The 14,300-nt window shown below is 38.3% G+C and overlaps 1 protein-coding gene across 2 annotated transcripts in view; it reads left to right on the top strand.

Annotated features, from left to right (window-relative positions):
* Positions 1-14,300, top strand: part of slc12a5b (solute carrier family 12 member 5b) — a 48,692-nt gene that overhangs the window by 24,310 nt on the left and 10,082 nt on the right. For both annotated transcript variants that reach the window (XM_051950078.1, XM_051950079.1), the window contains exons 3-15: positions 3,013-3,116; positions 3,207-3,347; positions 6,900-7,046; positions 7,452-7,506; positions 7,594-7,724; positions 9,071-9,318; positions 9,402-9,613; positions 9,717-9,884; positions 12,236-12,334; positions 12,438-12,495; positions 13,179-13,353; positions 13,761-13,879; positions 13,967-14,065. In XM_051950078.1, coding sequence (XP_051806038.1) covers positions 3,013-3,116; positions 3,207-3,347; positions 6,900-7,046; positions 7,452-7,506; positions 7,594-7,724; positions 9,071-9,318; positions 9,402-9,613; positions 9,717-9,884; positions 12,236-12,334; positions 12,438-12,495; positions 13,179-13,353; positions 13,761-13,879; positions 13,967-14,065 — 1,756 coding nt within the window. The remainder of the gene's footprint in view (positions 1-3,012; positions 3,117-3,206; positions 3,348-6,899; positions 7,047-7,451; positions 7,507-7,593; positions 7,725-9,070; positions 9,319-9,401; positions 9,614-9,716; positions 9,885-12,235; positions 12,335-12,437; positions 12,496-13,178; positions 13,354-13,760; positions 13,880-13,966; positions 14,066-14,300) is intronic.

Consider the following 14,300-nt stretch of genomic DNA (forward strand, 5'->3'; position numbering starts at 1 on the left):
CCAAAGATCACACACACACACACACACACACACACACACACACACACACACACACACACACACACACACACACACACACACACAAAAGCATTTAGTCAAATATGGTTAAATTGCAATTTTTTAAAAGCTGATTTCATTCTAAGCCAAAAGCAGAAATGAGCTTTAAATGCAGATTTAAAAATCATGCTGGATTACAAAATACTCATGTGGTTGGCTTCAGCATAATCTGAACTATGATGAAGAGTGGAAATAATGACTTCAATGTTACAAAAAGCGTTTTGGCTGGCGTCATAATGACAGGTAACGAAGAGGGCGTCATTAGTCTAAAATTATTTTATCATTCAGAGCAAAAACTAAACTTCTGTGAGAAAAGTGTTTTTTTAAATTTTCTAATTTCAACAGATTTGAGGGTCGTAGCAAATCATGTTCAGGTATTATGATTGTGTTGTGACAGGAGGCTGATGAAGTCTCAAAAAGGGCCATACAGTGAAAAGCTTTCTAATCCAGTTTGACAGGCAGCGCATCTTTAGGAGAGCAGTCCATCGTTCAAAAGATTACATGCCGTGGGAGAGCAGCTTGGCTGACATCTGACTCTCCACTTTGCTTTAAAGATTAGTGTATAGCACTGCTGGGGATTGGTGAATTGGAAGGAGTGACTTCATTGTGTTGCGTTGTGTTGCATCTCAGCTCTTCTCATGACTAAAACTGACTTTTCAGATGCAATTATACAGAAACTTGAACTTGTTCTCTCTTCTACAAGAGGAACGGGGTTCCTCAAGTTCTGCTGCTGGTGTTGTGAGGTTGGGAGACTTTTGTTAATGAGTGAGTTGCTTGTTTGTGCCAGAAAAACAAATTATCAGCGTAACAAAATTCAGTCATATGAAAGAAGGGTTGCAATAAAATTGACATTCAGAGATTTACAATCAGAAGCTAAAACTGAACTCTTCTTCCAGCTGGTGATTTGTCACCAAAATGTATACCAAGATTGCTCACCAACTGGGTATTTCCAGACAAAAAGAATTGTTTTCCATGAGAAGACTACATAAACCACAATGCAGAACATGCAGAACAGACAACTGCTTAAGAACCCCACATTTTCTTCAAGAGTTGTTGGAGACAACCGGCCCTGATGGCAGCTGCTTTCAAGCATACTCACTGTGGTAATGAATGTGGTTGTTAGTATGTGATTAAATTTTGTTGTACAGTTTCCAACTGAATGAATATTGGTGGAAGCTGTGTTTATTCAAACAGTCAAATTAATTTGCCACGCATGCATCAAGTAAAAAGATCAAGCTTTTTCAGCACAAGCCTCATCTGTGTCTTTTTTTCTTTAATCACAGTAAAAAAAAAAATTAGCAGCACAACACAGTTAATATGTTTCAAACTGCATTGCTGATTTTTTTTTTAATTCTCTGGATGCTGATTTTGGAAATTCTGACGCTTAACTGAACACACTTCTCGATTCTCTACACTTCTGAGCCAAAAACCACAAAGCAGGTTAAACAAAAGTATAAATATATATGATGTTATTTTGAAGGAATGTAGCCTTATAGTAACTCTGAGAGGTTTTGACAATCATTTTCTTCTCTCCTATAAAAAAAATCTCTCTGCAAACTTGATTGATGTGAAGCAGTTGTATTTTTCTGGCTTCATTGTGTCGTTACATTATCATTTAAGGAAGTTCAGAAAAACCTGATAACACAATAAAACTCTTAAACTCACTCTGGTCTGTGTATTCAAATGGCTCTTTATTATTCCTCTGCTGTTGCTTAAAGAAAGTCTCTCCTGGGACTCAGCAGACCAAACCCGTCGCCGCTACTGCAAAGTGACTCATTATAAATCAACCTTGAGCTTATGTGGCTGTAGCAATCTCACAACAGTCATTTAAATCCTGAGCATCTAGAAAAAGCAACAACTCAGCTTTTATTCTTATTATATGCTCATTTTCCGTATTCATACCAATTGTTTTCTCCTCTTACATCTCCTTCTGTGCCCTTCTATTCTTATATAAAGCACATTTTTCATCCAATCATTTGATCTTCATCAACAAATTGAGTTTTCAGTTGGCCTAATCTGCTGATAAAGCCTACGTGATGGACTCTTTAAAAGGTAGATTCACAATTTTTCAAGTTTGTTTTAAAGGAATTGTCAGGTTTTACTTGATCTAATCCTCCTTTCGTGCCTCTGATTGAAGTGATGGAGGACAAAATCCACAGTTCTCGTTTAATGCAAAAATATAATTCAAAGTTCATCTGCGGCTGCTATGATATTTCAGGTATTCGAGTTAGATCACAACCTTTTTCATTTACTGGCCTGTCAAATGAGCTCAAGTATCCTTTTATGAACACCACTTCTCACATCCAAACGTGTTCTTTTGAGCTCGTTTGAACCTAATTTCACACTTATTTATACATAAGTGGATGATGAGGAACATATTTTCCACCAAGTCTGATCATGTCTCTTAAACTCAGGTGAATCAAATCTTTTTATTTATTAGTTTGACCTCTATATTAAGCCAGTCCGATATCAATGTTTTCAATTATTACACCTTCAGTCAGTAATTCCCAGTGTTTATCTAGGCTTTTAACAGTGTACATTTATACTATTAGATAGCAATTTTTACTGTTAGTTGTGCTTTTATCAGCATATATTTTAAGACTCAATTCATTTTTCGCCATTATTCATCTATTTTAATCATTCTCGTATTTCCTTTGGTTGACTATTAGTACTGCTTATCCGTTGTTTTAATTCAACTGTCAACTTTTCCTTCTAAACATGTTCAGCTGCATTCAATTATTTAGTTAAATAATGTCTTGTAGTAAAAAGCAAATCCTCTAAATTTTGTTCTAATACCGCATTAGGTTTGGCTAACCTATTCATGCATTTTTGCGTTTTTATTTATGGTGAAAACTCATTAAAACCAGATTTATTCAAGGCCAACACAAAACTAAACCAAATGCTCCACTGGTCTGGTGATTCCCAATTTCTCACGCTGGTGTTTCTGTGTTTCAGGTGATGGGAATCCCAAAGAAAGCAGTCCTTTCATCAACAGCAGCGCAGCCACCGATGCGGAGAAGAGCCAGCAGTACGATGGCAAGAACATGGCTCTGTTTGAGGTGGGGACAGTCCTCGATTGCCAGTCATAGTTGTGTGCTGCCAGTAGATCTGCAGGTCTAATGCAACCTGCGTGTGTGTTTTTGCTGCAGGAGGAGATGGACACCAGCCCCATGGTCTCCTCTCTGCTCAGCACTCTGGCCAACTACTCCAACCTGCCAACTGGCAGCAAAGAGCACGAAGAGGCCGAGAACAACGAGGAGGGAGCACGCCCATCTAAAAAACCTGTCAAGGTAGAGTCCTGAGTGTGATTCAGTCATCTTCACCCTGCAGAAGTAAACAAGCAACTTCATTTATTATTCGGTATAAGAAGGAAAAAACATGAAACCGACATTGGCATCGGAGAGGGAAGGCTATGTTCATTTTTTTAATAATCGTGTCTCCAAGGTTTGGCCTTAGTTAGAAATTAGAGGCCATCAATATATGTCAAAGTAAAACTATCCAGTAAGCAGCATAGATTATACAAGGTTACTGCTGATGTGCTTTCTGCTGTGTGGAAGCTGGTGTCTATGAATTGTTTCCATGTTCCATGTTTTCAAGCTGCTTATTACCACAACTAAAGACTATTCATACCAATGCTGATGTAACATTATTTTTATACTCTTAACCCCTTGACGTCTATTGTCACGAATTCGCAACATACCACTTTCATTCAGACTGCAGCCGATGTACTGTATACCTTCCACCAATGCTGGTTTGTGTAAATTCAAAACATACCTAGGAATCTTTTGCAAGCACTGGTTTCTCCTAGGACCAGTTGGAGTGGCACCTAATTATTATATATTTGTTATTATTATCTGTCTGTAGTAGACAAATTAACAATCTGTACTTATTTTAGCATCAGCTGGAAAGCAAAAACACACAATTTTTTTATTAAATTGTAAATAAATTCAAGTGTCAAAAGGTTAAATGTTATAAATATGTGACACAAGAAGTTCATAAATCCAACTATCAAGTGTATATTGCGCCAGCTAAAAATGAATTTTGATTCTGGCAAGAACATAATATGCGGTTTTCATCCCGAATATATGCTGATAAAATGGTTTTATTTTCGTTTAACTACCTCTATGCACAGATGTATGTTTTGGGAAGAATAGTTAAAACCTTTCAGGTGCATATGTTCAGTGTCTTCAGACATAAGAAAAGTGTCATTTTCTTAAATGCAATCTGTTAGATTTTGCCATTTAAAGGGAGTTTGTACAACAAAGAAACAGGCCTCAAACAGGCAGTACGAGGTGAAACATTTATGTGCATTTTGTGAGCACAGTTTCATGTATTTCTGCAGCACTTGGACTTCTGATAGTTTAACTTCTTCTCAAAAACAATCTATTTTCTTTCAGCCTATTTATGATTCTAATTTTTGAAACTATTTTGTAAACTGTCAGTGGTGCATTTTCTCTACTCTCTTCAGTTGCAGTTTTAGCATTGTAATTTCCATTGCTTCTTTTGCATCTTGTTCTTGTTTGCCGGTGGTGTAGCCATACACCGACACCTTGTTAAAAAGTCTGTTATTTTTAGTGTGCATCAGGGCATTTTCATTTCAGACATACACAGAACCCTCTTCTTGCAGCATGGATGTGGCTAGTGCAGCTTCAGATCCAAACACCACAAAATTTTACAAGACAAAGGAAAAAACGCTGCTGCAGCTGAAATGAAAACCAGACTCCAATATAGCGGTGGCATTGTGAAAAGTTATTGTCTGTTTTTGGTTATTTTGTGGAATGTTATAAAAGAGAGAATAAAGGCAAGCCTTCAAACACTAAAAGAGGTCCAAAGTTTTGGGATTAAGTAAATCCAACATTACATGACACAATTTTAAGCCAACTGAGCTGTCCAAATTTCACTTTTTTATTATCCTGGATGGAAATCCCATGTAATTTAGACGTTCATTAAATGTCTTCGTTTTCCAAGGGGCCAAGGGGGAAAGTAATTGAGTTGTTTGTTGTTTGTTACTGCAGGTTTATCTAATCCCTTTCACACATGCTGTGGCTTTCTTTTATTTTGTTTGCTCTGTCTAGTCCGGTATTTATTCAGCCGAGCATAATGCTAGCCACACAATGACGTGCATCCTATCTTGGCTTTCCTCAAGTTTCTCTGCAGTGGTTTTCTTCTGTTGAGTTGCCCTGCTCAGCCCTAAAATGAAACCAGAGACCTCTAAAGGATCTATAATGAACCAACACAAGCCCAAACATATGCTTGCTTTCTTCATAGAATTAAGTTACACAAAAACAGCCAAGCATACAGGAAAAAAAGCCAGTGTCCTACACTATCGCAGGAATTCAAATATGACAACTATACTGAGCAATAATAGTGATCCACTTGTTTAAAGACATTCAAGTTAGAACATAGAAATTGTGTTTTTTTGCTGACTTCAAATAATTCAAGAACAACAAAAAAAATGATGACAAGCACCATCCTTCCCAACAGGAGTCTTACTTCAGTGGAATACTTGAAAGGGCAATTTTTCCACCACTGGGGCAAAAAATAATGCTTACCAGTATGTACAGAACTGAAAGCTTCAATGGAAGTCAGACCAAGGCGTGCTCTAACTGTGACCAGATCTGAAGCATGCAGCAGGATACAGCAAGGGTTATACTGTAGCTGAGCTGTTTGTGGAGATCAGTGAAGCGAAGAGTACGAACGAAGATTTTGCAGTTTTGCAATTTCACAACGTGCAAGCTGCATTGTGAGACAAGCCATTCTGTGGTCCTGTGGTCATTCATCTGCAGCCAGTGCACTCATTAGCTGAAGCTCAGAGACACACTGCTGCCCTCAGTGTGGCACAGACTTTGATTTTTAAAGGACTTTCCCATAAAAGTTACTCAAGATCACCCGCATATTGCAGGAAACACGACAAAATTTAAATTTCCTTGCAAGATTATAGAGGTTGTAGAGGCTTTGAGGGAGGGAAGACCAGAGCTAAAATAAAAAAAGTTACACTTAATGTTCTCTTTAACAATTCATTTTAACCAGTAAATGCAAAACCTTAGTCTAAACAGGATGAGAGTTACACATCAGTTTTATTTGGACTGATGAGGACGTATGTACAAGGCGACAAAGCAGACACAATCAGGCAAAGCAACAACACATTTGCACTCCTTTATGAAATAAATCCTGCAAAAGAAACAGTCAGAGCAATATTTGGACTTTATTTAAACTGAGTCCCGTCAAAGATCGTGCGGTTCTTGCAGTCAGATTTTTCCCCTGTGGACAAAACATGAGCAGTAACTTTCATCTGCCGTTCATCTTTCACTTCCTTCTCATCACTCTCATCTCCACATACAGCGCTCTGCAGGGTTTAAATGAACCCTTCAGACTTCAGGGTGAGGACAAGGACGACTTGTTTTGGCACTTTGTGATATTGTTAAGAATACATTATTGAATTGGCTGCAAACAGAATCAGTAGTTAAATGTAACAATGTGTTTTAGTTTGAGTGACATATAGCGTGACAGAAGCTGCTCTTCTTGTAATCAGTAGCTTTCTGTTACCAATTTATTTATATTTTTGTGCACACACAAAAAGATAGGAAACTGTGTTGCTATCAGTCACATTTGGTTTGATTTTCTGCTACACTACTTCAAAATCACACTCAGTTTTAAAGCTACAAACTGACAATAAAGGAGAATAAACACTTATCTCCCTACTTCTCCTCATAGATGATAGAATAAATCTACTGTTTCTTTGTATCTGAAAGAATAGACCGCTTTCTGACGACTGAATTTAAAAGACAGGAGAGAATGCATTGAGAAAAATCTCTTCCATTTTTACATTTCCTGTTTTCCAGGCTCCCCAGTTGGGCACTCTGATGGGAGTGTACTTGCCGTGCATCCAGAATATTTTCGGCGTGATCCTCTTCCTGCGGATGACGTGGATGGTGGGGATTGGCGGCGTCTTCGGCTCATTCATTATTGTCTTCATGTGTTGTTCCACGGTGAGTAAAAGCTGCAGATGTTCTTGCTGTTGCGGATTTGGTAGTTTTTCTACCCATAATGGCTGCTCATGAATCAGAAGCAGATGTTTAAATAACGCATGCCTGTTAAAGCTCAAAACACACCAGAAGTGCTGTTAAACATCCGTGCATAAGACAAATCTGACACCTCGGTGCATCGGGTGTCATTCTAACAGGCTGTATACATGTGATTCCCATCATGCAGAGGTAAAAAGTGACAGTAAATCGTGGCAGAAGGAAGTCGGCGACTAACATCCCAACAGCACCACATTATAACTAGCCACTAACAAGACAGCATGAGTCAGACTTCCTCAAGGCCTCACAGTTAGTCATGCCGGCCTTTTCACACCCTGTAATCCTCCTGTGCTGTCTGCTGCTGTATTTCAGACCATGCTCACAGCCATCTCCATGAGTGCCATTGCAACAAATGGAGTTGTACCAGGTGAGCTGATACCTGACAGCATGTGTAAGTGTGTTTGTGTGTAGCGGAGCAGCGCCCCGAGTCTTAGTTTGTGTTTGTGACTCACAGCTGGAGGGTCGTACTACATGATCTCTCGCTCTCTGGGGCCCGAGTTTGGCGGCGCCGTTGGGATCTGCTTCTACCTGGGCACCACATTCGCAGGCGCCATGTACATTCTTGGTTGCATTGAAATTTTGCTGGTAAGTCGGTTTGATTTACTGAATAATTCATTTATGTTGCTTTGCATTTGACCTCATGAGCCCTTTTTGCTCCACGTGATTTACAGCATCATGACAGGAGAAGCACAGATGTAACCAATAACTAAATATTTGAAGCTGCATTCCATTTAGATGTGTCAGTGTCTGGGTCTGTTACTGATCATTGTATGGAGAAGACACTTTATTCAGTTAACTGGCTGCACCTGTGATGTTCCTGCTAAACATATCAATATGTCTGCAGTAAAAACAACCTCATTAGCTCACATTTACAAGAGATTATGAAAAGTAATGTCATCCTGCTCGTTTAAGACACACTTCAAAGGAAGTAACCGTCAGAAATATCTGCACTACAACGTCTGGGCCAAGGTCTCATTAACTTTTATTGACTTTTCTTGGAGTTTAGCTTTGGTGAGTACAATGAGGCAATGAGGTAAATAACAGCCAAGGCGAGAGGAGAGACACTCTTTGCAAGTGAAACTGTCACAACAAAAGAATTTCACAAAATAAATACACATATTTACATATGTTTGTGTATGATTTTACAAATTTATTAAACTTTCTGAATTTGACAAAAAACAAAGGGTGTATGAATGATTAAATATGATTAATATGTCCAGAAAATTGGTTTAACTTGTTTTTCTTTATTCAATGCATTCATTTATTCATATGTTTTCATTTTATTAAATGTGTTCATTAATTTAATCTAAAACTGAGTTACAACAAAATGTGACTTCTTAAAAACAGAGCCTAAAATATTGAAACCAATGGTCAGAAAACAAAACTTATTTTTACAAAATAATCTGGAAAAGTCCTGTATTTGTAGGCAAAACTGAGGATAGTTAAAGGAAAAAATTTTAATGGGAACCTAGAGTCAGTGAACATCCTCGCATTATATTTCACAATTAGCATCATTAGAATCAACATCAAGAAGCATCAAAATCATACTTTTATCAGGATCACAATAAAGCATTCCATTATACCAAGAAATCTTTTGATTACATTGAATAAAAATCTCATTACAAGATAATATTTATAGCTTTTTACAATGACAAATTCTTGCCATAATGTCGTTGAGTGTTACCATTGCTATTCTGCAGAAGTAGAGCATTGAAATGAACACATAGCATGAAAGTCCTTCTTCCTTTATGGTTTAAAATACAATATTTCTGCTCTTTATTAATAAACACAGGGTTACATAACACTAAGCATTTATTTATGAAGAAATATTCTTACCTAAGTTATATTGTTTAAATTACCTCTTTTTTTCCCCTCATGCATCATTTCTTCTCTGCCATACTTCCTTCTCCTCTTTCTCCCGACTCCCTCAGATTTATATTGTTCCTCAAGCAGCCATCTTTAAGATTGAGGGTCTGGAGGGGTCGGAAGCAGAAGCTGCTCTGCTCAACAACATGCGGGTTTACGGCACCATCGTGCTGAGCTTCATGGCCCTGGTGGTGTTTGTGGGGGTCAAATATGTCAACAAGCTGGCGCTGGTCTTCCTGGCCTGCGTCATCCTCTCTATTCTGGCTGTTTACGCTGGCGTCATCAAGACCGCCATCGACCCCCCTGTCTTCCCGTAAGAGATTCTTTCATTTATGTGTCCAGAGATGTCAGGTTTTGCTACGTGACGGTGATGCCTTTCTCTGACTTCCTCTGCAGCGTCTGCCTCCTGGGGAATCGAACTCTCATGTCTAAAGGATACGACGTGTGCGCAAAGGTGATTGAAATAGACAACGACACCATCACCACCAAGCTGTGGAGGTCCTTCTGTGATTCAGAGTACCTCAATGCCACGTGTGACGAATACTTCACCAACAACAATGTGACGGAGATACAGGGAATCCCAGGGGTCACCAGCGGCATCCTGGCAGGTACATTTTCAACAAGACTCACCTTCTGTCACCCGTCAGTACCACAGTGGACACAGAAGTCTGTTAACTCTTCTTATTGTGTTTATGATGGTCTTTCACCCAGAAAACCTCTTTGGGAACTATCTGGAAAAAGGGATGATCCTGGAGAAGCGTGGACTTGTGTCTGATTCGGATCCTGACAGTCCCACTACAAACTCCAACCGCTTCGTCCTGGCAGACATCACCAGCTTCTTCACCCTGCTGGTGGGGATCTATTTCCCGTCTGTCACAGGTCAGCAGCAGATAAGTTCACTGAGGAGACGAGGGGGCTGCACATCTGGCTGAGAGCTTGTCCCTGAAAGTTGCTCTTATTTATAGTTCTATAGAGGCAATGGGGTCAAATCACTCCATGTAATGTGTTGGTTGTACTGAAACACTGACAGACTGTGCGCGGTGTTCAATCTGACTGCGTGAGACTGGGATATTTTCATGCACAGCGAACAGCTTTCTTCAGTAAAAGAGCTCTAAAAACTGTTCCTACCAGCACTGCCCCAGACACCAGGTTGACAAACTAAACTGGTAAACACGTTGGAACATTTAGCGTCTCTACAGCCTCGTATATTTTTAGGAGTTTGTAGAGACAATTGGTCTTGAATTCTGGTGAGAAAAACAACTAATAAATGTTAATGGTAATTTATGCTCATTAGCTGTGTAAACATGTTTGACAACACTTTGCTTGTCTTAGCGATGTTGCGTTGACAGCTTGTTTTTTCTGCCCTCAAATGGGCAAAATATTTCCGTCTTCTTAGCATTGATGTGTAACCTGAGTTTTTGATGTAATTTTAGTAACATGCTGACTGACTGTCTCAAGCTCACCACTGCACTCACTTTGCGTACTCTTCTCTCTGCTCTCTAAGAAATGCTGGGTATTAACAGCTGCATGATAAATTATCCTTAGTACATGATTCACAGGGGCGTTTCTATTCATTTTCATTTGTGAACTGAAGTGTTATCAGTTGAATATAGTTGTAATTCATCTGGAAATTCGCGTGTATTGAATCCAAAACAGTAACATTGGACAAAAGTGGTGCTCTTCGTTAAGTAAGCAGCCTTTAAAATGGGAAATATCTTATGCTTTGAAGAAAAGTCCCTCTTATTTTAGCCCAGTATTTTAAAGGCAATGAGGAACTGTTTTTTTTTTTTACAAAAGAGTTTTAATCATACTTACATAACTTAATATATGCATTTAATAAAATAAGAATTAGAATCACTGTAGGTTCATCATTAACTGTAATTGACTTTTGTTTTGCTGTAGATATAGTGGCAGCAAAATTTGTATTTTTTGTGTACAATAGTTGTACCATAAATTAACAGAAAATTCCATGCAAGTGCATTTTTTGTTATTTTAATTATGTATTTAGCAGTCACAGTTTTTATTCTCTAAATCTACCTTTCAATAGTAGTGATTTTTTTAAATCACAGATATACAATTAGATATCAGGAAAGTGTTCTGTTTTATTGGTGTTTTGTCATAAGTTTACAGATAATGTTCTTTGCTTTGTTTTGTTTTTTACTATAACTGCAGCTCTAAAAGTTTCATTTTGTTTTGTCTTTTTTTTTAACTCTACATCACTACTATACTACAGTAGTTTTTTGTGGATGCACTGTTGATTAACAGAAAATTTTAGGCTTTTGTTTAATTTTTTTTCAAGCAAAGTCCCGGTAATGAGGTGTGTTTTTACCTATAATTGATGGATTTGTTTCTTAGAGTGTAATATACTTTATGTGAAATAATATAATTAATGAAAGTATTATATTATAATTGCTAATCAGTGATAAATGGCCATACTTGATGATGTTAGAATCACTGATCCACGCTTTAGATTTGTTAGGGTTTTGTGTCTAATTTTGTTTGGTCACAGCGTCAGCTCTAAATGAATCAGGCTAATCTTGATCATTTATAATGCTGTACTATCTTAGCTTGATATTTATTAGATGTGTTTTAATTCCAATATTTAAACTTGTTAATCCAAATTTTTTATTTATTTATTTTACTAGAAAGTACTTTCACTATTTAAATAACACTGACTTCATTTTACAGTGACTAAATGCTTGTGTCACTCTTCTGCCACCGTGTCTGCCGTCACACATCTCACCTAAAAGCTGTGCTGTCGCTTCCTTTTACCGTTTTTCATCTAGTGTTTTGTAGGACCCATTTCTCCTCATTTCTCCCCTGAGTTGATTATTCCCACTCACTGCTGTAGTGTTTCTTCAGAAAGTGATGAGGTCCAGAATATCCGCCCCAAAGCTGTACATATTTTATATTCCCATAATAATCTGCATTTCAAATCACATTCATCTTATGTCTACTAATATTACATCTCTATAGATTTAAAACAAGTGTCAGCCTTCATCCCTGCTTAAGCAGAGCAGTAAATGTAGTTCCAGTTTGAATCAAGCTGTACTGATTTAATGTTAGGTCACTTGTAATTCCACAGTTGTATAATTTCACCTCAGCAGATGCAGTATGTTTGCACTGAAAAACCTGATCATCGTGATACCAATTCAATCCACAGAAAACAGACTATGAGAGGGGAAATATTGTAAAAATCTACTCGTTATTTCACCTTGTTCCTCTCACAGGTATCATGGCCGGTTCCAACCGCTCTGGAGACCTGCGTGATGCTCAGAAGTCCATCCCCATCGGCACCATCGCAGCCATCACCACCACATCCACTGTGTGTATCCTTCACCAAGTCAAGGCTGACGCTCATCCAAAAGTGCAGATTGATGAAAACTGTGTCAAATATTCCCAGTCATGTGTTTCTTAACAGTTGTTTCCCAGACATGTCCTGCGTGGTGCTGTTTGGTGCTTGTATAGAAGGAGTGGTCCTGAGAGATAAGTAAGTCTAATTCTGTTAATTATTGTAGGTCTCAAGTATTCAGGAATACTTTGTCTTCATTTAAATCAACCATTTAGGATTTTGATCATAGCTGTCATCTAGTAATTAAACTTTCTAACCAGCCTTTAAATCTTTCTGTTTCTAGGGTAGCTTTAATAAGAACAAGTTATCTCTTCCATTGTAAATATTTCAACACATTTATGAACATTTTGGACTCCAATATTTTGTATCAAGAGTTTTTCGAAATTTAGCCTTTAGTTTATTGGTTTGATATGTTTGCCGTCATCTTGTATGTATAAAAGTCCACTGTACCTTGAAACAAGAGGCTTTTTCTACCTCTGTCTAAAAGTAACCAAGACTGTTGAGTTAAAATATGTTAAAATGGTAATATTATCATAAATGTGTGAAAACAGAAAGCTTAGCACGCCAAGGAAAAGTCACGCATAATTTGTGTAAAAGTTTGTTGACACGTTCCTTTAAACAAGCCACCATTCAAATCTACTTCAGTATACAACAGTAAGTAAAGGCTGTACTCATAGCAAAGCCTGCCTTAACAAGCAAAAACAGTAATATCTCCGTAACCATTCATCTGTGAGATATTAGTGTACTGTATATAGATTTAGGTGCTTTCATATGTGCACTGAACCCCTCCAGAACATTAGCATCACCACCTTTCTCTACAGGTTTGGTGAGGGGGTCAGCGGCAACCTGGTGATCGGTACGCTGGCGTGGCCGTCTCCGTGGGTCATTGTGTTCGGCTCCTTCTTCTCCACCTGTGGAGCTGGACTTCAGAGTCTGACAGGAGCTCCACGTCTCCTACAGGCCATCTCAAGGGACGGCATCATCCCTTTTCTTAGAGTGAGTGTTCAGGAGCGGTAATTGTAGAGTATTTGGAGTTTTTTTTTACCTCATTCTTTGTATTTCTTGTTCTGTTTTTAGAATTTTTGATTTCTAACTCTATCCATCGCTTGATTATGTATTTATCTAGTTTGTTTTACCTTTTTTTTTTGCATTTGATCTCACCTGGTGTTTCCTTGTTATGTAGGATAGTGTTTCCTCATTTTCTCAATCCCTGTGTTTTAGAGTCCTTTATGGATAACTTGCCTTTTCGGGTGGGGGGTTGTTTGTACTGTTCTTTTGTATTTTTAAGCACTTTGTGTTGCATTTTATTTGTGTTTAAAATCTGATTGATTGATTTTAATGCAGAAAATGTAGTTTAAACTTAATTGCCGTTGCACTTGTTTAGTCCTTTTGTGTTGTTGCAGGTGTTCGGTCACGGTAAAGCCAACGGGGAGCCTACCTGGGCGCTTCTACTCACGGCCAGCATCTGTGAGATTGGAATCATCATCGCCTCCCTCGATGCAGTCGCTCCCATCCTCTCCATGTAAGGACAGTAGTTGAAACGTCCACCACTACACACAGTAGTTAAGATCTTTCTCGATCTCTCTTTCATCTGTCCTTGTTTCTTCAGGTTCTTCCTGATGTGCTACATGTTTGTCAATCTTGCCTGCGCTCTGCAGACTCTGCTGAGGACACCCAACTGGAGGCCACGCTTTAAATTCTATCACTGGTGAGTTTGTGAGTCAGAGGTGAAAACTTTCCAAACATGTGCTGTATTCCAGTTAAAATGCCCTGTGTAATAAAAGAGCAAAATCTAAATTTAAATTAGGTGTCACTCAATAAAATGCACCGTGTCCATTCTTGAGGTCCAACAAACATGTATTTCTTTCACAGTAACGTATATTTGCAAATCAGATTTCTTTAAGATATTGTCAGTCCTGGATTCTTTTAAATTTGTCCAATCT

This window comes from Acanthochromis polyacanthus, chromosome 6, assembly GCF_021347895.1.
Source record: "Acanthochromis polyacanthus isolate Apoly-LR-REF ecotype Palm Island chromosome 6, KAUST_Apoly_ChrSc, whole genome shotgun sequence".
Taxonomy (NCBI): Eukaryota; Metazoa; Chordata; class Actinopteri; family Pomacentridae; genus Acanthochromis; species Acanthochromis polyacanthus.